This window comes from Hemicordylus capensis, chromosome 12 (assembly GCF_027244095.1).
Source record: "Hemicordylus capensis ecotype Gifberg chromosome 12, rHemCap1.1.pri, whole genome shotgun sequence".
NCBI classification, from domain to species: domain Eukaryota; kingdom Metazoa; phylum Chordata; class Lepidosauria; order Squamata; family Cordylidae; genus Hemicordylus; species Hemicordylus capensis.
The window spans coordinates 1395004-1422823 of NC_069668.1; the positions used below are offsets into that span (position 1 = coordinate 1395004).

Here is a 27820-nt window from a genome sequence, read left to right on the forward strand (position 1 = left end):
ATTATGAGCTACATAAAATTAGGACACACAATAGATTCATAACGTTCCATATATAATGTGTGCATACATAAAACATAATTCTACATGATAAATTTTTTTATATGCGCTGCATGTAATAACACATGAAGTGTGCCATAAAATATGAGGAAAACGGGGAAGGCCTAAGTGTTGCCCAACGGGACTCGAACCTACAACTACACTGACTGGAGGAATAGCCACACCCCTTGGCCCTCCTCGCCTCGGGCCACGCGAAGATTTCGCGATATCCTTCACTTACCTCAGTCCGGGGAGGGAGGGAGAGGCGTGCGTAGCGGGCCACTCGCAGGCGCCCGTGGATTGATTGGCCGGCGCGTTGCTCGCGTCATCGGAGAAGGCGGGGAGCGCCACGTTAGGGAAGCTGGAGAGAAGCCAGACAGGGGCGAGCGAAGGAGGGCGCCGGGCGAAGAGAGGTGGGCGTGGCCTCCCCCTCCGGCCGGCCGGGAGCCAATGGGAGAGGGGCGCGCGAGGGGGCACGTCGCATGCCGGCGTGACGTGGCCGGGCGCCGGGCTGCGCGCGCAGAGGGCGAGTCTCCTGCCGGGTCCGCCTAGGCGAGGGCTGGGCTAAGATGGCGGCGCCCGTCCTGCTGCGAGTGTCGGTGCCGCGCTGGGAGCGGGTGGCCCGCTACGCCGTCTGCCTGGCCGGCATCGCCCTCTCGCTCTACGCCTGCCACCTGGAGCGCGAGAAGGGCCGCGATCTGGGCTACCGGGCCCTCTGCGACCTCAGCGAGCGCGTCCGCTGCTCCGCCGCCCTCGCCTCCAGGTCAGGGCGGGGCCCGCTCGGGTGGGAGCGGCGCCCCTGAGCACGTGCAGAGCGCGGGCCGCCCCGCCCTCGCCGGCCTGGGGGGCGCCCGGGGCTCTGCGGGGTGGTGGGAGTCAAGAGCGCCTCTGAGCAGGTGCAGAGAGCATCTCCCTCACCCCGTCTGCAGCCGGCTGCGGGCTCCGAAGGAGAGAGGGCCCCTGAGCATGTGTGGAGGGCGTCTTTCCAGCGGCAGGAGCCTCCCGCACAGAGGTGGAGGAGATGCTTTGTTGTATGCAGAAGGTCCCCGGGTTAATTCCCTGGCACCTCCTGTTAAATCTGTGGGATCAGGAGATGGGGGAGGCCTCTCTCCCGGAGTCCTGGGGAGCAGCTGTGGTCCAGAAGAGACCATGTCCGGGGTAGATGGGCCAACATCTGACAAGAGGGAGCAGGCTTATAGATTGTGGGGCTGGGTGCTGAGCACTGGTGTAGACCCTGAGATCCGCCTGTCTCCAAGCAGGGCTGTGAAAGATGTGGAATCTGAAACCTCAGAGAGCTGCTGGCGGTCAGTGTAGTAGGCATTGCTAAGCGAGACCTACCAAAGGTCTGGTTCAGTATGAGACAGCTTTCTGTGTTCATCAAGGACATCCGTAGCTCCTTTGCAGAGCACTTGCTTTGCAGACAGAAGCTCCCAGCTTCGATCCCTGCCACATCCAGGACAGACCCCTGCCTGCTGCCAGTCAGGAATAGCACTGGCCAGGATGGACCAAGATTCTGACTCTGTATCAAGCTGCTTTGTATTTTTATTTTAGGTTGTGCTTTTCTTTGAGCAGTCTAACTTGCTTAGGCTTCTTGGAGAAGCTGCTAACCTTGGAGAAGCCGCTGCCAGTCTGTGTAGGAACATAGGAAGCTGCTTATGTTCCTATCTATGACTATACTGAGTCAGACCATTGGTCTGTCTAGCTCAGTATTGTCTTCACAGACTGGCAGCGGTTTCTCCAAGGAGTCTCCCTCAACGCTATCCTGGAGATGCTGCCCGGGAGGGAACTTGGAACCTTCTGCTCTTTTAGGCAGCTTCCTATGTTGATGATTAGCGCAGGAGACTGCAAGGTGCCCTTTTTTAAACACAGTGAAGGTGCAGAAGGCTTAATTTGCACTAACAGAATTGCTAAACTGAAATGTTGTCCTTGGTGGAGGATCATACCAGCAGCAGGTTGGGAGTGGAGGACAGACCACAAGAAAAGACCCTTTGTGTAATGCACAGTCAGTGCACTGTCTTACAAAGCTCCAGATCTCTGCCCTGGTACTGAATCCAGCCACTTATTCCCTGCCTGTTGAATCGGAGGCCTCTGGCCCCAAAGAGCTTGCGCCTGAGGAGTAATCATTGGCAGAGATGGTGGAGGGTGTATGTGTGCCAGCAAAGTGGATCTGAGCATGTGTAATCATGTTGATGAAGCCTGGGCTTTCTGGGAGGTGTGGGTGCGGCTGCAGACGGGAGCAGAGAAGGAAAGGAATGGGGTGGGGTGGCTCTCACTCAAGGGGGTGTGACTTGGCCTCTCTCAGTTTTGGCTCTGTCAGCGGGAGGATTTTGTGGATGGGAGCCTAGTGAGACTCACAAAGCCGGACTGGCTGAAGCAGTTCCGTTTGTTCATCTGAAAATCGGACTACGGGGTGGGGAGCGAAAAGTATATCAAAAACATTTTTCTCATAGTAGGTTTTCAAAAAAAAAAATCCGATCTGCATAAGAGGCTGTCATCTGAGTCTGACCCTTGGCCCATCTAGCTCAGCATTGTCTACACGGATTGGCAGTGGCTCTCCAAGGTTTGAGGCAGGAGTCTTTCTCAGCCTGCCTGGAGGTGCTGCCTCGCAGACCGAACCTGGTGCCTTCTGCATGCAAAGGAGATGTTCTGCCACTGAGCTGCGGTCCCATCCCTTAAGAGTTCATTTGCGAACATAGGAAGCTGCCTTCTACCCAGTCAGACCATGTTTGCTGGGAAGTAAGTTTCGGCTCATTGGGGCTTACTCTCAAGTAGGGTTGTTGGATTCTGCAGTGTGGCAGAAGCGGGCAGCTCTTAAATGGGTTCTCCAGAGAGCACACACATCCATTATTTTCTCTTGCAGTGACTTTCCAAAGTTTTGCACCAAAAGTCTGGCTCAGATTTCGATGCACTTTTACATTGCGCCATGGGCTTGCTTAAATCTGTCTTAGGAGCACTTAGATCCTTATCAAAGGCCTTCCCAAGCTTCTTGCTGTGCTTTCAGAAGGCAAGTCAGGATTAACTTGTTAAGTTTTGTTTTGCAAGGAAAAGGATAAGCGAGTCCGCTGGGTCTACCCACGTCCTGTCCTCAGGGTTTTATCGAGGGTGGATGGAAAGCCATCCTGCCCGTATTCCACACAATCACTTTCCCTTCCTCCTAACTTGATCTTTGCAAACACACGACCACAGGTCGCAAGTGCCGAATGGTTCTTCTACCCTAGCTGGGTGCTTAGGGTTGCAAGAACAGCCTCTGTGTGTGTGTGTGTGTGCTGTTGCTGTTTATTTATTTTATCTTTGTTTCAGCTGTTGCAAAACGTATCTTCTGCTACAGATCCTGAATCTATAGCTGCTACCGTATTTGAGAAATTACTGACACTGCCGCAGTGATCAGTCATAAAAAAATCTTAAGCAAACAAGAGGCTTTTGTCACGGGTGTGAGGCTTACTAAACATCATAAGATCTCCCAGGGAAACTTATTTGAGCGACAAGTTCTCATCAGAATGCTGGCAGCTTGGTCAAAGGTCATAATCCTGTGTTGGTTTGTCATGTCGGCTTACTGACCAGGAGAATATTTCTGCTGTGTTGGTATGACTGCAGGCTATTGTTTCTGAGAGTTCAGAAGAAAGTCACGCTCTTCTTTAAGTTGCTTGGCGCTGCTGGAAACGAGCACAACGTCATTTTTGTGGTGGGTGGGATCTGGTTTCGCAGTCGGTTCTGGTTGAGGCTGGGTAGGGACCTTGCCTCTGTCAGATGGCTCCTTCAAGTAGAAACAGAGCTTGGGTTTTTTGTTCAACACTTTGAGCAAAATCTTGATATTTTTTTTCTCTCTCTCTCTGATCATATGTAGAACCAAGCTGACTAATCAGAGACCTGGGGTTTGCAGAAAATGTTTGAACTGGATAGTTGTTTTTTTGTTTTTGTTTTTTATGGAGGGGGGTTGTATTTTTGAAAGAATGTCCTATTGTCATATTCGAGACTTGTTCCCAGAGTAAGGTGTTCCAGAATTACGCGAACAAGATGGCTTGACAAATCCCAGGTGCCAGGGAGTGATGGCACCAGTGTTCTTTCTAACAGATGTTAGATTCCCAGATGTTGTTGATGACAACTCCCATAATCCTCAAGCAAACACCATTGCAGCTGTGGATTCTGGGAGTTGTAGTCAACAATATCTGGGAATCCCTGTTAGAGGAGACACTGGAGGGCACCTAGAAATTTTTCGGTGGCGCTTATTGAATAATGATTGAATGAAACCCGTGCTTGTCCCGGGCTGTCCTGTTTCTGTTCTATGCTACTTGTAAAGGGGACAAAGCCAAGCCCATTTGCCCTTTCCCGTTCACACGCACCCACTACGTCTTTCGCTGAGTCTGGTAATTTGGTCAAATGTCCATTATGCGACCCTTCAGTTTTGAGTTTGGCTTCTGAATCCAAAGCGAGTCTAGAGTACAGGAGAGCTGTACCCACCTTGGGATGGGGCCGCTCTGGGAAGAGCGCTTGCCTGCAGAAGGCTCCAGGTTCCCTCCCTGGGATCTCCAGATAGGGCTGGGAGAGAAGGCAGCTTCCTCTGTCCCCAAACATGGCCGGCACAGCAAGTGCCCATTGGGGTCAGGCAGCCTGTCTCTGTCCTGGGCTGCAGCCTCAATTTTGCGAGTCTTCGGAGAATGCGGGCTCTGAAGGGAGCTGGCAGAGTTCTGCCACTGCCTGTGCGGGAGTGTCCCAAAGTGATCCTTCAAAGTCTTGCTGGAATGCGCTGACCACTTAGTCATCGGAGGCTTTTCTTCTTCTCTTGACGCCACCCCCTCGCTGGAGAACAAGTTTTGGGTGGGGCTCAGTGGCGTGGAGATCACTGGTGTGAAAATGGCGCTGGCAGGATTCGGCAGCCGGTTGTCTGGGAAAGCTGGAAAGCCACGGTCAGTCCAGGCCTCTGTGTGCGTGCAGATGGCAGAATGGCGCTTTAGCCGTCTTACAAATGAAAGTGAAAAACATTCATTTGACGTTTGGACATATAGAGCTGCTGCCTGTCAGAGTCGGTCGGATTGGAGGCTTGGTGAGGGCTGCACAACTTTGGCCGTTCGAGCGGTTGTTGCGCTGAAACTCCCATCACCCCGACTGTTGGCCACTGTAGCGGGGGAGGATGGGAACTGTAGTCCAACAAAGCCGGAGGCCCGGAGTTGTGCGGCCCTGGGTAAGCCTCTAGTGCTACCTGCTCCGACTGGCAGCGGCTCTCCAAGGTCCATGAGTGGACAGAGCCTTCCCCAGCGCTGCTACCCAACTGGAGATGTCAGGAATCGAACCTGGGACCTCCTGCACCCCAAGCATGTGCTCGGCTCCTGATCTGTGCCCTCTCGAACAGAGCTGTCGAAAGTGTGTCGGTCGATTCAGGGTGTTTCTTCTGACATAGAAGTTTCTGGGACACTCATAAGGCAAACAGAAACGATTGCCACAGAGCCAAGCTATCGAAATTTGACAGCTTTCCCAGGTGGGTTGCGTCTGAGAGATGTTGCGACAGAGCAGAGGAAAGCACCCAGCCGGAAAAGCGGCTCCCTGCGACCAGAGTTGGTTGTTTTTATTTTAAAATTTATATGCTGCCAAGGTGGCTCTGTGGACCCCTCAGAAACGTGCGTTGCAAAATTTCCCCGTTCATGGGCATGAATGTTCACCCGCGGTGGTGATGGTGTTGTGTTGCATTGTGTAGCCCTGCCGAGGGAGCGAATTTGCCCTGCCTTGGGCCTTTTGGAGGAGATCATGCTTTGTTTGCAATTGGTCACAGCCGGTGGAGATAGCGCTGTGTTTGCACTGCTCGCTCAGGAGGTGCCGACAGTCTTGCATTGGCAGCCAGAGGAGATAGCGCTGTGTTTGCGTTGCTTGCGTGACTGGTGAGGTTAGTGTTTGCAGCAGGGGGAGATTGCGTTTTGTTTGCACCTCATGCATAATTGGCAAGGCACAATTTGCTGCAGCAGGAGATAGCGCTTTGCTTGCACCCCTTTCAGGAATGGCACTGAGAGCATTGTGTTTGCAGCCTGTGAAGATAGTGCTTTGCTTCCACCTTGTGCACAATTAGCAAGAACTGTGTGTTTGCCGCAGGCGGAGATAGCGCTTTGCTTGCACCTCTTTCACAGTTGGCACTGATAGCGTTGTGTTTGCAGCAGGGGGCAGCATTGAGAGCGCCATACAGTTGCCCACATGGCCAGCCAGGTTAGCAGGGGGCATTTTCATGCCGTGTTTTTTTTCCTGACCCCGTTTCTGGGAGGTGATGGGTGTAGAAGGAGGGCGTGGGAGATGTAACTGAACAGCCTTTTGGCCGCCTTTTAAACCTTTGCCCAGTGTATGGAAGGGGTACGAAGCAGATCCTTACGATATCTAGTTCTCGCTCCCCTCTCTTGCAGATGGGGCCGCGGCTTTGGCCTGCTGGGCTCCATTTTCGGAAGGGACAGTGCAATCAACCAGCCCAACAGCGTCTTTGGACTCGTCTTCTATGTACTACAGATGTTACTGGGTAAGTAGCAAACCTTTCCTTCCAGGCCTCCCCTCCCTCTCTCTCTCATCCTTCGAGTTAGGCGACCTCGGAGCAAGCTTGATTTCTGACAGTTGACTCTCAACGGCCCGCCAAGTTGCTCCTTTCGCTCCCGGCTCAGGAAATGTCATGTCTGAGCTGGCAGTTCCCAGGATCTCCGCCACGGTGACCTCTGTGACTCCTGAAGCAGCACTAGGGAAAGGTTGATTTCTACTCTTTAAAGAGGTCAGCCTTGTGCAGCCGGCGGGGAAGTGTTTGCGTTCTGGGAGAACTCTTTGTGCTGGGAATCCGCCCCCCTTTTCCCTGCAGATCCCTTTTCAACAACCACCTTCCCCCTAAAGCTTATAAAGAGCCACTCGGCCAGTCAACTGTGGCAAGGAGAAATTCCCTCCAGGCCACTAGGCCGGAAAGTGTAACTTGGAAGGAAGGAAATCTTTTAGGGTTCTAGGCCAGGGCTGATAAAAATTGATTATTCCCCCCGCCCCACATCAAAATCAGATGTTTTTCATTTAGATCAGATTTTTTAAAATTTAAATAGGATTTTTAAAAAAAATTGATTTAAAAAAAAATAAAATCAAAAAGATCCTAGGTCAAAAATGTCATCATGGATATTAATACTAACTTCTAATTGTATTTGATGAACATGGTAACCGCAGGGTATGGGGGATGAGAGATAATAGACCTGATCAATCCTGTTCTGCAGGTGGTGTACATGCAACACACTCACACACGTATGTTTCAAGGCCTTGCCCCCCTTTCTGAAAGTGCAAAGAAAAAAGGGAGTCCAAAAATGGATAGAGGATCTTCAGGGATGGAGCAGATCTGAGAGAGGAGGAGTCTGAATATCATGGCAAGGGATAGAAGAGGAGGGGTATAGAAAGTGAAACCAAAAGTGAACAGGACAGATTCATGCAGTCCCCCAGGGGAAACCTTTTCTGGGAGGAGTATCCTCCTTTGTAGAAGGGAGATCTCTTATCATGTCCGCAGGCCCTAAGAGAGACCCCATTTGGGAATATTTTAATGAAGTTCTTATACCTGTGGGTAAGACTCTCAGGACTGCTGTTCTGTGACCATGGTGCGTGGGTTCACCCTCTGCATCTTATTGATTGGTGGGCCAGGCGTGGGCCAGCAGTAATTGTTTCTTTGCCTCTTCCAGGTATGACAGCGAGCGCTGTCGCAGCACTCGTCCTCATGATGTCCTCCATAGTCTCCGTCATCGGGTCCTTGTACCTGGCCTACATTCTGTACTTTGTGCTGAAGGAATTCTGCATTATCTGTGTCGTCACATACTTGCTGAACTTCACTCTTTTTATCATCAACTACAAACGACTAGTTTACTTGAACGAGGCGTGGAAGCGGCAGCTCCCGCCCAAACAGGACTAACTCCCCGGTGAACTCTTGACAGACAGTCTGAAGACCCGACTGAAGCTTATTTCATGGTTTCAAACAATACATTATTATTATTTTTTATTCTCCATATCAGATGCTTCCCCCCCCCACCGCCCCACTCCCCCGAGAATCATAACTGGTTTGATTCCCGTTAGCCGAAAGACGGGGCCCTGAATTAAATAACCCCTGTGCGAATCCTGCATTCAGTGAAGCTTCCCAGGACGTTCCGACCCAATCAGAGGCGAGCTTTGACTCTGCTTGGAAAGAGTTCTTAGCTGCAAATCCTTTGCTCCCGGAGATTTCAGGTTGGTAACACTAGCTAGGAAGCCCCGCCTGGATTCGGTTGGGAGGTCCAAATGGGAGACGCGATCATGAGAACCCTTCTAGACTTTAGCGGCACCGTGTGGGAAGGTTGCCGTGTCTACCTGATGTGCATCCGTGGCCGAGGAGCTCTGAAAGGCGCCATGAGGACTAGAACACCGACCGCAACCTTGTACATAACGCTAGAAAGGACGGGCTGCATCCTTGCGGGGCGGGATGCTCGGCCGGTTTTATTTAGAAGCTTCGCGACTTGAAGAATCGTTCATTGTCTTATTGGGAGATTTTTTTTTCCTCTTTCCTTTTTCTTTTTGAAGCGGCGGACGAAATGAGCCCGTTTCTGGAGGAGACCGTTCGGCTGAGATTCCGCTCCCCTGTGCCCTTGGTTCTGGCGTGTCTTCCGGAAACGGAATTTGGTGGCCAACGGCGTGCCCCTGCTAGAAGCGGCGGAGCGGATTCCTGTTCTCGTACGAGTTCTGCTGCAGCTGGCAAAGATCTTCTGTGAGGAGACTACTGAGGGATGTGATTGCGGGTGTGTGTGTGTGTGTCTCTCTCTTAACTGGGCAGGGGGACCGCTCCGCATAGAGGAAATGGGTCCAGAAACGCGGTTTCGCGGGCAGAGCTGGCCGTGCGTTTTGAACTCGTGTCAGGCGGCCAAAATAGTATTACCGGCTTGGTTTCTAGCATGGAGCTGCTTTTACACTGGACGCCAGTGACTTAGCTGGTAAACCGATGCACTGAAGACGATGTCGAAGGCCCCTTAGTTTCAGTGGGCCTGCAGCGCGCGCTTCCCAAGCAAGCCCCACGGCGGGCGTAGCTGTGAGGCCCCAGGGCACTGTTGCTTTGGTTTCACTGGCATTTGGGCCGGAAACTTTTGACATGGGCAGATGCCTCTAGAGACACAGCAGTTCAGGATATGTCCCTTGGGGTGTCAGTTAGCGTGGGGCCATGGGCTCCTCCCCGCCCCTCCGACCCCCAAAGTGGGGCAGGGCTGATGTTGAAGGGAACCAGATGGAATCCATTTGGGGTGGACGGGATGCTCGGGAAACGGTTGCACTGGAGACGGCCTGTTTGAACCCATTGCAGATCACTGTGGCTTTTTATTGCATTGTCTTTTCCTCCCCGTCCGTGTTGTCCGGAAATGCCGTGTGTGTTTGTTTTTAAAAAGTGCCTTCTGTCTTTAGAGAAAACGAAACGAAACAAACAAACAAAAAAACCAAACCAAATATTGGGGCTGTTTGAAGCTTGGGAGGCAGAAGTGTTCATACGCCGATAACTATTTGCAGTATGTATAAATTGGAAGAGAGAGGTCTGTAGTGTTTCAAACGAAACGGATCTTTGCAGCGCGTGGTGAGCACTTTTTTGCGAGGCTCCATGCCTACTGGCTGAGTAGTACCATGAAGGCAGGGTCCCCGCACCCCCTCCTCCCAGACGGCTTCAGCCGCCCAGCTGCTGTTGGACTCCAACTCCCATCCTCCCTGACTTTGGGCCACTGTCGCTAGGGATGATGGGAGTTGGAGTCCGACAGCTGCGTGGGTGGGGGGGAGGCGAAGTCAGGCACCTCTCTCGGAGGACATGCCCAGGAGGCAGGAGTGCGGATTCTGGGGGTACCTTTGGACACGTCGGAAGCACTGGTACATCAGAACCCTAACCGGCATGCCCTGGGACTGGGTTCTGCTTCCTCTCCTGCGGTTCTGCCGTCATCTCCCATCATCCCCCACTGTTGGCCACGGTGGCCGAGGATCTTGGGAGCTGTAGTCAAGAGAGCCGCGTTGCCATTGGTCCCGAGTTGGAAGCAGCCGTCGGAATCAGCAACTACCTAAGCCCTGCCACATGCTGGCTCAGCTTAGGACTCCTTTGCGAATCAGCCAAAAGTATTGCTGTATTTCGGGCCAGTCCTTCTGGACGAGTCATCCTGGCAGTTGCTGGGGATGCTAGTATTAGGGGCAGACGGTGCCGGAGTACAGCTTGGGGCAGTTACAGGGTAACGGAATCAGCCAGGTGGCCACTTTTTCGATGCCTGTAGCCCTAAGCAGACTTTCAGGCTGGTACTCTATATACCCACTGGGAAGAGGCCATCTCCTACCATAAGGGCATATTTTATATGACCCCTGAATATTGCATATTTTATATAACCCCTGAATATTACAGATAGTGTCTGAAACGTGCCAAATACATTGGTAACAGAATCAAGATTTTCGGGCCTCATTTCTGATTCCGTTACTGACGTGTTTTGTGCTTTTCAGCCGCTATAATATTTAAGGGTTTTGTTAAAAGAAATTATGCAGGAGATGTTCTTCTGCCAATGGATAACGATAATCAGTTTGAAAACTTGCTTATGGCTCCAGTCATTTAAAAACTGACTGTAGCAGGTAACATGCCTGCTTCCGTTACTCTTGGAATTGCCCCGGTTGCATGGGACCTCTGGCATCCTTTGCAAGGGATTCTGGGCCTCACTTCTTGGTCACATAGTGTCGCACTGGGCAAGAATCGCTTGCTCATGCTGGGTCACATGCTGGGGTTTTGGGCTACAATTCCCATCATCCCCTGCTGTTGTGGCCGGGGGATGCTGGGAGTTGTAGTCCAAAACCAATAAGTTACCCAAGCCTGATCTCTGCCGTATCAGGCGAAAAAGGAAGTCCCTTTCTCCCGAGCGTGCCAATGCCATAGTGCGGGTTCTACAGTTTCCCCGCTGGTGGTGCTAGATTTTCTCTTGCCTTCCCGTCTGGCAGGATTCACCTTCTCCAAAAGCCTCCTTGGCCGCAGGGAGGAGGGGGGACCCAAAACGAAACACCCCACCATCCATTCTGTGTCTCACTACTTTCCTCCTCATAGGTCTACGTGAGAGATCCTTCTTTCGGTGTACCCTTTTTAAAAACGAGGGGAGGGGGAACCCCGACCTTCCGGTGTTAATGAAATCCTCTCCTGTGTTTGTGGAAGTGCAGTCTTGTGTTCCGTGAAACCAGCGCGCCTGCCCGGGATGACAGTATTTAAATGTCTGCCAAATGAACTTTCCGACGAGGGCCGAACACAAGGGTGGTGACGCCGTTTCCCTGTGTACCCGTTTGCGTGAGAAGACCAACACTAAGAGACCCGCTTGATCCGTTCAAAAGGTTTCTCCGTGGGAAAAACCCATCTCGTGTTGACCAGTTAAAGCTTGTCTTGAACTTTTGAAACTAGAGGTGGCGGGTGTGTGTGTGTGTGTGTGTGTGTGTGTTGAGCCTTCTGTCATGTTTGCTGGGGGACCGTCCAGTATTTGCACGCGCCCACTCCCCATGGGGAAGATGCCAGCCGGCTAGAAATCCTGCTCTGAAACATTCCTGTAGTGGCGAAACGTATTTATTGTGTTTTCTTCGATGGCATATCCAAGGGTCTGATGGGGAAAGAGGAGGCTCTGATCTCGGCCGTCTGGTTTTCTTGCTTGGGCTTGCCCTTGGGGTGTCGGGGCGTTATTCAGATGTTCTTTCTGGGGGTGGGGCTGCCCCGTCTTGCTCCTTCCCCAGCCCCTCATTCTGCCTGCTGGAACGTCTTGCCTTGGGGAGCCTCTGGCTTTCGTCTCCTTGTTGTGTTTTTCTGTTCAGGAACAGGTCCGAGAAGGGAATCTGTAATCTTCTGTCGAACCTTGGTTCAGAATCTAGTTTAGGTGAGCAGGCAGCCAACGGGCTCTCCAATGGGCTCAGCCCATGTTGTTGGGCGTCTTCCTCGCCCTTCCGTGGTTATCTGGGCTGAAGCCAGGGGCTTCTCGAACGTGGCTCCCCAGATGTTGATGGGCTACAACTCCCAAGGACCTGTTGGCTGTTGTGGCTGGGAAGAATGGGAGTTGTAACCCACCGACATCTGGGGACCCAAGTTTGGGAATGCCAGCCTTAGAGACTGACGGATCAAAGTGTTGAGCACATCTGTTCCTGGATTACAACTCCCATGGTCATCCCTGGCCACGGTCGCCAAAGGCCCTTGGGAGTTGTAGGCCAACTGTATCTGGGAACCCACATTTGAGAAGCCCTGCCTTAGAGACCAGCAAGTTAATCTGGAGTCCCCAGATGTTGCCAGACGACAACTCCCATCATTCCCTGCCACAGTGGCCGAACGCCCTTGGGAGTTGTGGTCCACCGACATCTGCAGGCCCAAGATGGAAAACCCCTGCCTTAGAGACTGCTGGCGTAATCTGGGCGTTCTCAAACTTGGGTCCCCAGATGTTGGTGGACTGCAACTCCCATCGTCCCCTGCCACACTGGCAAGAGGCTCTTGGGCGTTGTAGTCCTTTAGCAGCTGGGGAGGGGGACCCAAGTTTGAGAACCTCTGGCTTAAGCCATCTAAGGAAACCGCGGTTAACAGAGGTGTCCGAACAGACCGGCTGCTCTCTGGGTCCTCCCCGTGCTCTGCCCACCCAGTTAAACAAAAACTGACACACCCACCCAGAAGTAGGCTCCACCCCCTTCAGCAGTCTGAGCTAGGCCCCGCCCACCATGGTTGCAAGTGCCTGTGAAGGAGGCCAGTCGCCGTGCTGAGAGGCTACGAAAAGGTGGGGTCCTCGTTTACCTGGCTGCGGTGTCCGTTCTGCCTTCATGAGGGATAGCGCCATGGGGGAGCAGCTGAGGCGGTGCATGATATGAAGACTGCTGCTGGGGCGGCCTGCCTGCCTTCCTGTCCCACAGGTCGTCCAACGGTTTCCTTTAGGGTTGCTGAGTCAACAGCTGTGCAGCATGAGGCCCCCTGCACAATAAGAGCAGCGCTGCAGAAAGTGTTACGGTCCCAGGATTACCTCCGTTTCTAGTCTCAGGGCGTTCCCATGTTCTTTCAGGGATAACCACCCAGGTCATTCCTGTAGACTAATCTCATATCCCCCCCCGCCCCGCCCCGCCCCTACAAAACAACTCCCGTTTGTTGGGATCTGTGAATCTGCCCCATTAAGTCCTGTAGACCAGGGGGTCCCCAACCGGTGGTGCTCCAGATGCATCTAGACTACAACTCCCCCGTCCTCTGCTGTTTGTTGTGGCAAGGGGTGATGGGAGTTGTAGTGCAGGAACATCTGGGGCACCCCCTGCTGTGGGATATATTTGGCACACCCGTGGGCTGTTGGGCCGTTTTCGGAGGCAGTGGTGTAAGGCCGCCGTGGGTCACAGACGTCCACCTGTATTCCTGATGGATCTCTAACATCACTCAGAGTGGATAATCTCCACATTTCCGCAAGGAAATGTTAACCGGGGTGATCTTTGGAGACAGGAAGGCTCCAACCCACTCCGGCCCCAATTCAAATTCTCCGGCTAGCCCTATTCGGCTGGCATCTCGTTTCAGTGGGGTGAAGTGGGAAGAGAAATGCAGAGGCTTTAGAGTGATTCCCGATGGGGACACGCACCCCAGAATGGGGCAAAGAATTTCCGGGAGTTATTTGGGTTATTTTGCAGCCCGATCTGGGTCTCTGGTCTAGAAATGGCTCGGTATCGGGATAGCCCCATGCCTCCTGTTCTGTGGAACAAAACTTTGAAGCTGAAACCAGTTTAAACTTCGGGGTCTGCCAACATGCTTTTAAGCCCCACCTAGCAAAACTGAAGTTGCAAACAAGGTGAAGTATTCCGTTACCATTTTTTTAAAAAAAACAAAAACCCACAAAACTGTATTAAGCATGGCCTAAATATTTGATGTGTGTTCTGTCTCGTACGTTCGATCTGACCAATTTTATGACCTGCTTCGAACTCCGGTCTGTCTGTGTCTCAAGCGGAGTTTGCCCACCCGCCCCCATTTTTACGTTGGACATCAGATCGTTACATTCTGAGGTCGAGAATCCAGTTTTGCTAACAGAGGAATTCTAAACCAACACCCACCTGTAAATACTGTAAGAATGTTTATTTGTTGCACATAACTTTTTTGGTATAAAAATAAATGTAGAAATGATCTGTGGATGTCTTTGGCAGTTTCATTGGCCCACGCAAGTGTTTATGGGAGTAGAATGAGAGTGAGGTCTTGCCTCCAATGCGATATCCAGTGGGAACAGTCCACACATCATTTCCCCGCTGCGCTCTTCGGTGGCTGCACAATTCAACTACACTATATTAAAAATCGGGTGTCAATTCCATTAATTTTGGGATAATCATGTCCGATATGATTTGAGGGGGTTGCACAGGCTTAGAATAAACCGTGTCAAGCAATATTCACTTCAGGAGGCCAATCAGATTTTCTTGGGAGAGATGAGAAATGGGCCCACCAAGATCTGCAAACTTTTCAAACCATCTTTGTCATGCATTTTCTTTGGCTCCTTGGAATGCAAGAATCACTTTTGGTCCAGTTACTGGAATCAACCTTGCGCCTTGATTTGACTTTTACAACTGAAATACACGTTCTGTTTGCTTTTCCCCCTAGAACAACCTTTTTTGTAAGCACCTACAGTCCCTATCTGGATTTGCCTCCAAAGCACGTGTTGAATGTATCCTTCCTGCAGTTCTCAAGTTATAATTTTTAAAGTGATCTAAGGCTCTTGAAGGCTTGTGCTTATGGTAAACAGACATCCTCATATTTCAGTGACGTGAAACATCTGGATTCGTTGGCGAGCTTCCAGTATCTCTCTTTCAGAAGAAAAGCGGCTGCTTTGGGTTGCCGTTGGCGGGTAAAAATCCCCTTCTTGTTCCCCACGACGCGTGTCGTTCCTGGAGGTGAGGGTCACAAAAGCGAGGAAGATTATGCGGGTCAAAGACCATCATGAAGGCTGAACTGAAAGCAAGTCGCAAATAACTTTATTCCAGAGCTTTGTGTGATCTGGCCAAGTGCAGAAAAGCTGTAGAACCCTATTACTTGGGAAGCGAAGTGTCTAGGCCTTGTGATTAGAGCGGTGGGCTCTTAAATGGTGTGGGAAATCCCTGCTGAAGTCTCCAAACTCTGGGAGATTGAAGCTTTCTAGGAACTGGAAACCATGATCCCCGTAAAGGGAATCCTGGATGTTAGCTACTGGGGATGTTGGGAGTTGCAGTCAATATCTGAGATTTGGTCAGAAATTGACTATTTGTCTATTTAAAAAGATCAATCACTTAGGAAGCTGCCATATACTGAGTCAGACCCTTGGTCCATCTAGCTCAGTACTGTCTTCACAGACTGGCCGCGGCTTCTCCAAGGTTGCAAAGTAGGAGTCTCTCCCAGTCCTATCTTTAAGATGCCAGGGAAGGAACCTGGAACCTAGATGCTCTTCCCAAAGCAGCTCCATCCCCTGAGGGGAATATAGTGACAGTGCTCACACTTCTAGTCTCCCTTTTATATGCAACCAGGGTGGACCCTGCTTAGCTAAGGGGACAAGTCATGCTTGCTACCACAAGACCAGCTCTCTTGCAGATAACCCTAACTGGGAGGTACAGCTCAGAAGACAGGAATGGAAGCCCAGATGATCTTGACAGAATGGTAAACCTAGCAAGGACATACGAATAGACATCAGCAAAATGAATATTTGTAAATATTTCAAGATGTATTCCAAGTTTCCAGTTCCACGTTCAAGTGTTGGACTACAAATATTTACTTCTGGTTTAAAACCTGAATCCATTGAAGACGGGTTGGCCTCTGATCTTAATACTGGCAGACATCTCATATGCTGTCAACTGGCAAATACTATATACCACTGCATGCTATCTGTCCAGTATTATGCCATTGCATGTCTGCTTTCAAATCCAGTCCAACATCCAATATGAGCTTCAGGGAAAGAGCTAAGCATCAATTCCCTTTTGAAATTACTGGCATTTAAAAATGCTTCATTTGGGTTAAATTGTGCCCTAAAGCTTTAGCGAGATCAAGGGCCATTGTGAGCCAATCTAGTTGTACCTTGTTCTGTCATAAAATCGGCAAAGTTCCAAATGAGCTCCCCAATCACGTACTCCTTCCTCTTTTGATCCAAGACTGCATGATACTCCTTCAGCAATGCCGTCTGGTACTCCTCAGAGAACATAAGAGGTGGGTCCTGCAGACATCAGGAAAAGAGGAACGGCTGATGGACGCTACAGCAAGGAGGACCGTCCGTCCAAAATGTTTCCTGAGCAAAGCGCTTTTAAAATGGGTGGTAGCTGGTGCCTCCGTGTGCTAGAGCATTACTGTGGAAGGCACCAGTTGGTTAATGCCTGTGTCACCACCAGTAGTTGGTGGCAATGACACAGGCACTAGCCAACTGGCACCTTCTACTGTAGCGCTCCAGCACCCCTCCAGTCTATTTCAACGACGCTCATGCAGCAGAATTTCCTGACGGATTGCGCTCCACCGCAAGCCGCATCATTAATCCGAAACGTCTCCTGAGCAAGTGCTTCCAGGATAGTCGGTGATGACACAGGCACCAGCCAATTGGCCATTTGCTTTTTGCAAACCGGTTTCTACAGGCCATTTCCCCGGCTGCCCTGCAAACAACCCGACTCACGGTGTGGAGGCCAGCGACGGCATCTGCTCCGTATTCGCTCTGGATAATGGGCTTCTGGTGAGTCCGATACCAGTTCTCAAACTGCGAGTTCAGTTGAAGCCTGATCACCTCCAGGTGCCCAGGGTCATGGTACCAGGAGAAGTAGCTGTTCACGCAGATGACGTCCACATAAGGTGCCTATGGGGACTGAAACTTAGTTCAAAGCAAAGAAGAACTGACCCAGATCTCTCTTATTTTTCACATTTACATTTTATATCCCACTCTTCCTCCAGGGAGCCCAGAGCGGTGTACGACAGACTGAAGTTTCTCTTTCACAATAACCCTGTGAAGTAGGTTAGGCTGAGAGAGAAGTGACTGGCCCAGAGTCGCCCAGCAAGTCTCATGGCTGAATGGGGATCTGAACTCGGGTCTCCCCTGTCCTAGTCCAGCACTCTAACCACTACACCACACTGTCCCCTCTTAAAGCAAGATCCCCAATGTTTCTCTTCCTAACAAGGAAAGTAAAAGAAAGCGGGGTGAGATTTTCCCTTTTTGGCAAGAGAGTAGAATTTGGGAAAGTCTATTCCCCCCTCAACTCGCTTCGTCCATGACCCAGCTGGGAAGGATGAATTCCCATGGTGATTTTTTAATTAGTATTATTACAAGGAATCCCTGTAGCTGCAATCACTTTAAAAGGCAATTTGAGAGATTTGTGGACTGCCCAATGCGATTTGCGACGATGGATAGAGTGAGCCTCCATACTCAGTGGCAGTGTATCCCCGTTCTAGTGAATGTGGGGCAAGCGAAAAGGAAGTACTGTTGCTTTCATGCCTTCCAAGAACATCTGGCCAGCTGCTGTTGGGAAGCGAAGGCTGGATAGACTAAACGGACCATTGGGGAGTTTGAAAAAAGCTCTCCTGATGCTCTGGGAGACAAAGAGCTTCCCTGTACTCAAAAGCAGCTTAATCAGGATTATTTATCCAGGGAAACGTTCTCTCCCAACTAAGCTCTTCCGGTTGCTTCACTTGGATTCATTTGCCTGAAAAGATCTGGTACGAGCCAGGCCGTGATAATAATAATAGCATTAAAGCCTCCCTCCCGCAAGCAATTTAACTAGATTAAAAACACTGAGCCACAAACGCAGAATCCTGTGCCCCTTACAGATAATGCCATCTGAGCCTCTCTCTTGCTTGGCATCATTTATTCTGGTTGTGGTTTTTTTAAACAGTTTTGCATATTTCATTCTAGATTGGTTAGGCAGCTATAGAGGACCCTGTCTGCCCCCAGCACTGAAAATCTGACCCCACGTTGCCTCTCGAATCTCACATTTTAGCTGGCGTCGCCAGCAGGTGCTTCAGCAGATCTTTGTAACCCATGAGGACTGGGAACTTTTCAATGCCACTTATTTTATTTGTAAAAATGAAAGCGGGGATTCTCAAGAACCTGGATTCTGGGCTCAGTATGCTACGTTGTGCTTTTCCTGAATGTCCTCTCAGGAAAGAGGAGTCCAAAGCTGTGCCTTTAATTAGAACATCGAGGATTGGAGCGGAAAAGAAGACATACTCACTCCTTTATCCTGCGCGTAGTTGGCGTTTGAGACAAACGTCACAGGCCGGGTGGGGTCTATGGATTTGGTGTGAGCGATCACTGTCCTACGTGCAAAGAACTTGGTTTTAAAAAAACACTTCCTTGCTATCCTGAGTGAATACGTTAGTCATCCCTGCCTCAAAGGTCCATTTAAAGCAGCCAATTTGAGGATCCGATTTCTCGGGCTTCCTGGGATCGAAGACCCGGAGAAGGATTTTGGAGTCCTCCATTGGAGAGGAGACATCCCAGAATGCTTAATAACGGAACTCCAGAAATACGCCTCCCTTGACCTCAGTAGAAACTCCTCTCCAGACACACACCAGACGTGGAATTTCATCCACGCTACAACAATGACAAATATTTATAACCTGCTTTTCAACAAATGTTCCCCAAAGTAGTTTACAGAGATATAAATGCAACGCAGCACCCAGAGAGAAGTGGACTTCTACTGAGTCGAGTATACACTGACCGGCAGCAGCTCTCCAAGGTTTCAGGCAGGAGTCTCTCCCAGCCCTACCTAGAGAATCTGGGACTTTCTGCATGCCAGCACGCAGATGCTCTTCCACTGAGCGATGGCCCCCATATCTTACAGAGCCCGCGCGTCGTCTCCCATCCAAATTCCAACCAAGGCACACCCTGTTTAGCAAAGCAGACAAATAATGCTCACTACTACGAGGCCAGCAGCCTTCCTTGGCGTTCCTTCTCCAAAGGAATCGGAGTACCCAGTTCAAAACTGGGGCACTTCTCAGTGAACTGACTTCCACCCAAAAGTTGGGGATAGAGTTATTAATGTATACACCACAGTTGTTAAGAGCGCCACCAACGGCTGCTCTTTTTTTTTTTTTTGCTGGAGCAACGTCTAAAGCTTGCTGCTGGCCGTGGTCCTGAAAGCTCTCCCTATCCCTTGTCTTGGACAGCTTGTCTCGGACAACTTGTCTCTTGCTTCTTGGCTCCTTAGCCACAGTGAACACTCAATCCGGTTACCTAGTGGTTGAAACGGAGCCTCTCACACAATGAAGGGAAGCTCCCTCTCTGAGATGGTTCCCTACCCCTCGTGTTACAGCCTGCCCTATTGGCCCCGGCCCCATAGGCGAATCTAACACCCTCCATCTTCTCTTCCCGTGATCACAGCTCCGCTTCCAACTCGGGGCACGCCCTCTCCCAAATCTCAGGGCACACCTCTGGTGGGTCTGGCGTGGGCCAATCACTCACTTAAAGTAGTAGGCGGCCAGGGCAAGCTCCGAGGCTGGTTCGTTGGCCACGGACCACATCACGACCGAGGGGCGGTTCTTGTCCCGGCGGATCAGCTCCTCCATCACCACCAGGTGGTGCTGTAGAGATTTGTTTCCAAAGTTGGCACTTTAAAAAAAAAAAAAAAAAGGAGAGAATAAAGCCCATCAGTTCCTCTCGGCTTCTGCCACGCTCAGTTCCCCAGCTCCTCATGTCTCTCCCCTCCTTGCTTGTTATTTCTCCCAATTTTTTTTTCCGGACTGCTGCTGCCTCATTCTAAAGGAACAGAGGAAGCTGCCTTATACCCAGTCCATCGAGCTCAAGATTGTCTACTCTGACTGGCAGCGGCTTCTCCAAGGTTTCAGGCAGGAGTCTCTCCCAGCCCGGCCTGGAGATGCTGCCAGGGATTTGAACCGGGGATCTTCTGCGTGCAAAGCAGATGCTCTACCACTGTGCTAAGGACCCATCTCATAAATATAAGACGTTCCCTTCTACTGGGGTAGGCAGCGTGTGGTACTCCAGATGTTTGCTCAACTACAACTCCCACCACCCCACGCTGCAATAAATTGTGGCTGGGGGTGATGGGATCTGTAGTTCAGCAACGTCGGGAGAGCGGCATGTTGCCCACCACTGCCCACAGGGGAATATCTTGCAGGGCTAATGTAGTTTCCCTGCCAGCTGCAAACAGAGGCAGACCCTGCTTAGCAAAGGGGAGAACTCCTGCTTGATAACACAACTCTCCTACCCTCCTTCCTTACACCCTTCTGTCTCCTCCACCTCTTCTTGCATCACAACCACACAGCCAATGGCAGGTCACCTGCCGACCCTGACCCCCCTTCCGTGACCTCAGAGCAGCTCATCCAATCACTTCAGAAGGCTTCACCACTACCTCCACCCAGCAAATCCCTCAGGGCACTGCAGGGAGGACTTGCAGGGAAAGCACCAATCACTCACACGTCTCTCATGCCCACTCCGGGGCACTCATCGATGACGACAATGCCGTAGGCGTCGCAGAGCTCCATGATCTCTTCGGCATAGGGGTAGTGGCTGGTGCGGAAGGAGTTGGCGCCCAACCAGCGCAGGAGGTTGAAATCCTTCACCACCAGGGACCAGTCCAGCCCTTTGCCGCGGATCTGTGGGGAGGAACCAATTCGGTCAGGCTCTTTCCCGAACCCGACGGGCCACCCGCACCGAACGCGTCCTTTGAAGGCAGCCCTCGGCAACCCAACTCACGTCCGCGTCTTCGTGCTTGTTGACGCCATGGAAGTAGAACGGCTTTCCGTTGATGAGGAACTGGGTGCTGGTGACGTGCACCGTGCGGATGCCCACCGGCTGCGTGTACCTGTCTTCGGAGATGTCGCCACCCGCCTCGGCAGACAGCACCACCTGCGTTCCAAGAAGCCCCCTCTGCGTCAGCCGCCCGACACAAAGCCCGCAACCAGCCCGATCCCCTCCGCGACCCACGTTGCCCTCCCTGCAGGAATCCAGCCAGTGGGCCAAGGGCCACAAACCTCCCGGGCCAAGTCGGTGGGGCTACTTTTCTCTTCCGGTCCAAGACCGCATGGCAGGAAAGAAAAGGAAGGCGGGGAGAAAGATCAGGAGTGGGGCAGAGGAGGGGACGAATGAGGCTTCTTTCAACCACAGAGGCCTTTTTGAAGAATTAATCCAAGCAACAGGCCCATCAGATTTTTATTTGTTTATTTATTTATTCGATTTCTATACCGCCCTTCCAAAAATGGCTCAGGGCATTTATCGTGACTCTGACACTCTGCTGCCAAGTTCTGGTCTGGATGGGGGAGCAGGAATATTTTTTTTTCGGGATGGGGGAGTGCCTGTGACTCTTTGCTACCCTTGGGAGTCATTTATTTATTTTTATGCCGTATATCCCGCTTTCCCTCCAAGGAGCCCAGAGCGGGGTACTACATACTTGAGTTTCTCTTTCACAACAACCCTGTGAGGTAGGCGAGCCTCGTGGCTGAATGGGGGATTTGAACTCGGGTCTCCCCGGCCCTAGTCCGGCACTCTAACCACGACACCACGCTGGCCCTATCCCTGAACAGTTCATTTAACGCTCAGGCCTTCTGTCCCCAGGATCGGACCCCAGCTGGGCTTGGGTTACCTCCAAGGAGTACAGGTATCCAGGCTGCTCATTCATCAGGTAGGGCCACCAAAGGGCAGGCTCCGACACCTTCAGCTCTCCGGCTGACCCCTGCCCCATCGCCACCGCGACGCCGTCCCGGTTGCGGAGGGTCAGGACCAAGGAGTACCGAGGGCTCCCACGGACCGAGATCAGATACTGGACCAAACCTGGCACAAAAGAAGCTAGTTAGAAGTCGGACCTGGTGGCAGAGAGGGTGGTCCCAAATTCGAATCCTGCCTCTGCTGGGAACGCCGTAGCGGGCCTTAGGGGAACGGCTGTCCCTGCCCATGGAACCCATTGCTTCCCTGTCTGTGGGAAGGGAATGCGAGAGTTATAAGCAGCATAGAACAGGGTATCTTCTGCAGCCCTGGCGTTTAGTCTCTGGAAAGCAGAGCAGAAGGAAACTCTGGGGTTTGCACCCCGACACCCATCACAGGCCCCCTTGCGGGGGGGAATGGGGGAACAGATGTCTGTATGCAAGGGAGGAGGAGGAGGAGAGCTGGTCTTGTGGCAGCAAGCATGACTTGACCTCTTTGCTAAGCAGGGTCCGCCCTGGTTTGCATGTGAATGGGAGACTTGATGTGTGAGCACTGGAAGATTATATTCCCCTCAGGGGATGGAGCCGCTCTGGGAAGAGCAAAAGGTTCCACGTTCCCTCCCTGGCAGCGTCTCCAAGAGAGGGCGGAGAGAGATTCCTGCTGCCTGCAACCTTGGAGAAGCTGCTGCCAGTCTGGGTAGACAATGCTGAGCTAGATGGACCTATGGACTGACTCAGTATATGGCATCTTCCTATGATGGGAGACAACATGTGGGCACATTTTCCGGGGGGCGTGGCTCAACAGAAGTGCCTCTGCTTTGCCGGCAGAAGGTCCTAGATTCAACCCCCGGCAGCATCTCCAGGTAGGGCTGGGAAGGAACCCTGTTTGAAATCTTGGGAGAGCTGCTGCCAGTCAGAGTAGACAGTCCTGAGCTCGACTGATTAACGGGCTGACTCAGCATACAGCAGCTTTCTATGTTCCTCATGAATGTGGCACACCTAATGGAGAGCCCAACGCCATTTTGCTCTCACGCCAGCATGGTCTGGGTCACCTACCGATGTTTCCTGCCACCTCGGTGGTCACCGTGATGTCATCAATATACGCGGAGGGGGTGGTGTACAGCACGACAGGGCGGTGGATCCCAGCGTAGTTGAAAAAATCAAACCGCGTGTTTTGGACGAAGTAGCCCTTGGGGTACCTGCGGTCGAGCAAGAGGGGGCATATTGGAACACTCCAGTCCTCAGAAAATGCCCCAGACATTTGCTATTGCGACTCCGGGCCGAGTCCAGCTCCATCTTTTGACTGGGCGGCTGTTTTTGACATGCAACGGTTGGTAGCTTATGACTGTCGCACAGCTGGCATGCAATGGCATTTGGAAGCGGGTTATCTGAAAAAGTTTGAGAGCCGACCCTTGCCAGACCACTGGAAAATGCCATCATGCCTGAACCGTTGGGTAAAATGTCAAATCCCTGAATTTGAATTCTGAATTTGAACTTTGACCTGCTGAAACAGAATGCTGTGCAGCAGCAGTTGGTGCGGGTGCGGCAAGAGGCACCTTTAAGGGTAAATCAATCAGGGCTTACCTCCGCTCTCGCCCCTCTGCCACTCACGTGGCTTTCGGCGAGGGATCGGCATGTAATTCGTGCAGCTCTTTACAGAACCAAGACTGGGTACCAGAAAAGGCAGTGAAAGCCTCTTTCTGACCAGTGGGCCGCAGTCAAAGCACCCGAAAGAACCTGTAAGCAACTCTTCCGGAGAATGAACTTCCTCCACTCGAGGGAGAATGTTTCCGAACCTCTGGCCAAAGGGTGCTGAGCTGGCCAGCGGGAGACCACCGTGCCATGTGCACTCACATGGACTCATCCTTGAAAAACTGAACGGTCCCCGGAGGCAGCGTTTGGGGAGTCAGGGTGTTGTTGACAGCGATAGTGATGCGGCAGGGTTCACCAGGAGCATCCTGAAGGAGGCGGCTGATCTCCGCTTCAAACGGTAGGTGGCCCCCTTCGTGCTCGGTCACCTGCACCCCGTTGACCCACTGGAAGGGAAGAAAGCAAAGCTCTGGGAGGGAAGATGTGAGACGCTTGCGGTCAGAAACAGAAGACCGTTCCTGACTCGGGGTCATCGTGGGAACTTGCGAGAGGACAGAGCTGCCCAGCCTGCTCTTTCAGTCTCTACAGCACCGCCACCACAGATGGTGAGAGAGTGGTACTGCAGCTAGTGGATCTCTAAATTCACAATATTACTCTTCCAGATTGCAAGAAAGTTCTATAGGAAGGCCCTGGACTCATAGCTTTTATTTATCATTAGTTATCATCATCATCATCATCATCATCTAAACATGTCAAAAAGTTGCTCACGGACCCCATACTCACCACGATAGAATAGTAATGTGCACTGCCAATCCGGAGCACCACACGTGTCCCGGCTTCGTTCAGGATCCAGCGGGCAGGCGGAAACACCTCCTTCTCGTACCAAACCCAGCCGACAAATCGCCGCAAGCTGGGGTCCTGAGTGATCTCGTTGAAGCTGGCAGGGACCGGCATGTCCATCACCGGCCCAGACTGGAAGGGTTCAAAGGTCTCACATTAGGGCAGAGCTGTCATCCAGCTCCGAGGCAATCCCAAGGGTAACGGAATCAGCCCGTTACCGCTTTTTCGGTGACTATAGCCATAAGCACATATATAGATATAGATATGAACATCTCCTCCTATAAGGCCGCATTTTTGCACAACCCTTAAATATTATAGATAGTGCCTGAAACATGCAAAAGAGATGGGTAACAGAATCAGAAGCAATACCCCCTCCTGATGCTGATTCCGTTATCAATGTGTTTTGCGTATTTGAGACATTACCTATAAAGTGTAATGCCCTTTACAAAATATGGCCTTATAGTAGGGGGTGTTCTGTTGACAGTGGGTATATTATCAACTTGCGTATAACAACAATTTGAAAATTTGCTAATGGCTACAGTCATGGGGGAAAAATGGCAACATGATTCTGTTACCCCTTGAATCCCCCTCTGTCAAAGTTTGCACCAACTGAGTTCTGAAAGCAGCACTGGGAATTGCCTCATGTCGCGACATGCAGAAAGGGTGCCAATGTCTGTTGGTGGTTGTGCTCCTCTGCTCTTAACAGCAGCCTGGCGTGCATACACATTTGGAAGGCCAAATTTTTGGTGGCATCCAGGAGGACGGGAGACACTTCTCTGGCTAAAGTTCTGTGGATCCGGTGGCCGTTACAGACACAAGAAGCAAGAACATTCAAAAGCAAAAATAGAATATCGAGCTCCCAGGAGAGGGCACTAGCACGCCACTGAGAGACAAAAACGTTCTGCTTTACCTTCACAGTTCTGCTTGCATTTCTTAAAATGACTTCCACCAACCCACAGCCTAAAACAAACAGTCGAGAGCTAAAAAAACGTGACGGCGGTTGGCTCAACTCTCTGGCGACACACGGTGCCACCTTCAACATGGAGGACAACGTTCTTTGAAAGATGACCTCTGCTTGCTTTTTCAGAAACCTGCAGATTTTATACATGCCAGTATCTTCCTCCAGGACGCGCTTCAGAGGAACCAACGCTCAATTTTTGCGTTCATCTGCCACCCTGATGTGATGACCAGGTGCGTCCTCTCCACATTACACCAGGGATGCTCAAACTTGGGTCTCTGGATGATGTTGGAGTACAACGCCCATCATCCCCAGCCGAGGCCATTTAATTAATTAAATAGCCACCTGTCCCCAAAGGGCTCAGAATTTAAATAATAATAATAATAATAAGAGACCCCAGCAACAGCCACTGGAGGGATGCTGTGCTGGGGACGGATATGGCCACTGGCTCTCCCCCCCTGCCCAATCAAGAGAATCACCACTTTAAAAAGGTGCCTCTTTGCTCAGTGAGCAGGGGACTTGGGCCTGATCCAGCAGGGCTCTTCTTCTGTTGTGGTTGCTAAATTTGGGCCAGCACCAGCCCGGAGCGGAAACTTTGATCACTCTTCCTTGGGGTGGGGGTGGAAAGAGGAAGTGAAGCATGCTGGAAAGTCGCTCAGCGTTTCCAGGAACCGCCAGAAGGAAAGAACGGTTGGGCAGCAAAGAGGTTAGTTCCCCAACAGGCAAGTCTGACTCTCCTGCTCCTGTGATTGGGCGGCTTATGGGGACCCAGTTTCCCTGTCGCCAGCAGGGATGGAAATCCGCTTGGCATTCATTTATCCCATCCCTACCCTCCTTCCACGGGATGCGTGGCGGCGAACACACTCCCTGCTTGTTTTGGGTCCACAACAACCCTGCCAGGTAGGCTAGGCTGCAGATGGGGCCATAGCTCAGAGCGAGAGCGAGCATCTGCATGCAGAAGGGCCCTGCTTCACCCCCTGGGAACAGAGCAGTTCCCCATAGCTGAGAGGTAGGGCAGCCACACCTAGGAAACTGCCTTCTACCCAGTCAAGACTCTTGGTCCAACCAGCTCAGGATTGTCTACCCAGACTGGTAGCGGCTCTCCAAGGTTTTAGGCAGCAGTCTCTCTTGGGGCCCCGAAGCATGCAAAGCAACGCCCCCATCTCCAAATGTAACACAGGGAGCGGCTACCTCCGGAGTCAGACCCTCAGTCCCGTCTAACTCAGCAGTGCCCACACTGACTGGCAGCAGCAGGCCCCTCCCAGGTTCCGGGCAGGAGTCTCAGTCCCCAGCCTGCCAGGGAGAGAACTGGGGTGGGGGGGGGGTCCTGCGGGCATAGCTGAGCTGAGCCCCCTCCCCACAAGACTACCACCCCCGCCAGCTGTGAAGCAGCCTCCCCAGGCCCCGGAAAGGAAGGGCCGGGCTTACCTGCCGGAGGGGCTGCTTGAACCACTGCTCCCGGAACCCCGCGTCCCTCCCCACGGAGCGGTCTGCCCGGAAGCTCCAGAGCCCGCCGAGGTCCTTCAGCTCCCGGGAGGGCGATTCCCGGGGATAGAGCATCCCGCCCTGGAGGGCCAGAGCCGGGCACCCCGCCAGGACCCCCACCAGCAGGAGGGTGGCGGCAGCAGAGCCCAGCAGCCGCCCAACCATGATGCTGCCTGTCCAGGGCTGCTGCTTTCTCTGCGCCTGGAGAGGCAGTCAGGTGACCGGGGGCCCAGCTGACGCGCCCCAGCCAGTCCCCGCGCGCCCACCGGAGGCAGCCGCGGCCATCTTGCTTCAGGGCGATGCCCGGCCTTCCGGGGGTCCTGAAGCATTGTGGCTCACAGGTCGCCCTCAGGCAATCTCTGGATGGGGGCTAGCATTAAAAAAGGCCACTGGCCAGACTTCTATTATTATTATTATTATTATTATTATTAATTTTTACATTTTCTATCCCACTCTTTCTCCAAGGAGCCCAGAGCGGTGTACTACATACTTCAGTTTCTCCTCACAACAACCCTGTGAAGTGGGCTAGGCTGAGAGAGAAGTGACTGGCCCAGAGTCACCCAGCAAGTCGCATGGCCAAATGGGGATTTGAACTCGGGTCTCCCCGGCCCTAGTCCAGCACTCTAACCACTACACCACACTGGCTCTCTCTCCTATCTCTGTTCCCAATCCAGCTGCTTTACTTCCTTTTTGAGCCTGCAGAAGGCCAAGAACCTGTTTGCTTGCAAGCTGTGGACAGCACCTATGCCAGCCGCCCTGATCTTAAAGCTCCAGAATGCAGATAGATGGAAGCAGCTTCATGCAGAAAAGACAACGTAAAAGCTGGCTAGGCAGGAGTGACTGGCCATGAAGTTCTGGAGAGGAATCTCTTTCCCCAGGTACTTTAGCACGGTTTGCAGAGCTCATCACTTTGGCGCGGGCCCTCCAGATAGCCCAGGGACCACGTGCAGCAAACATCTTCACAGAATTAAGGTATGCTTTGCAATTGACATGTTCTGAGCTGTCAGTGACTAACCAGGGGAGGGATCTTGGGGCGGGGGGGTGGACAGCTCATTGAAAGTGTCCACTCAATGTGCGGCAGTTGTGAAAAAGGCCAATTCCGTGCTAGGGATCACTAGGAAGGGGATTGAAAATAAAAATGCTAATATTTTAATGCCCTTATACAAAACGATGGTTTGGACACACTTGGAGTACTGTGCACAATTCTGGTCACCACATCTAAAGAAGGACATTGTCGGATTGGGAAAGGTTCAGAAGAGGGCAAACCAGATGATCAGGGGCCTGGAGCACCTTCCTGATGAGGCAAGGCTACAACACCTGGGGCTGTTTAGTTTAGAAAAAAA

At 51.9% G+C, this 27820-nt stretch overlaps 3 protein-coding genes across 3 annotated transcripts in view; 1 reads left to right on the forward strand and 2 right to left on the reverse strand.

Annotated features, from left to right (window-relative positions):
- The window catches only part of LOC128335922 (AP-1 complex subunit beta-1), a 44215-nt gene extending 43735 nt beyond the window's left edge, over nt 1–480 (reverse strand). The window contains exon 1 of the mRNA XM_053274841.1: nt 278–480. The gene's annotated coding sequence lies outside the window, so the exon portion shown is untranslated. The remainder of the gene's footprint in view (nt 1–277) is intronic.
- Nucleotides 476–14145, forward strand: LOC128335924 (vitamin K epoxide reductase complex subunit 1-like protein 1). Its single transcript, XM_053274843.1, has 3 exons — nt 476–799; nt 6417–6526; nt 7701–14145. The coding sequence occupies exons 1-3, from the start codon at nt 606–608 to the stop codon at nt 7925–7927; spliced, it is 531 nt and encodes a 176-aa protein (XP_053130818.1). The 5' UTR covers nt 476–605; the 3' UTR covers nt 7928–14145.
- On the reverse strand, nt 14081–26727 carry GUSB (glucuronidase beta). The gene is made up of 12 exons (XM_053274842.1): nt 26421–26727; nt 23978–24166; nt 23459–23640; nt 22661–22803; nt 21547–21734; nt 20661–20813; nt 20382–20560; nt 19410–19556; nt 18178–18262; nt 16632–16808; nt 16049–16184; nt 14081–14892 (listed from the first exon to the last, which is right to left on the reverse strand). The coding sequence occupies exons 1-12, from the start codon at nt 26640–26642 to the stop codon at nt 14738–14740; spliced, it is 1956 nt and encodes a 651-aa protein (XP_053130817.1). The 5' UTR covers nt 26643–26727; the 3' UTR covers nt 14081–14737.
- Between the last annotated feature and the right edge of the window lie 1093 nt (nt 26728–27820).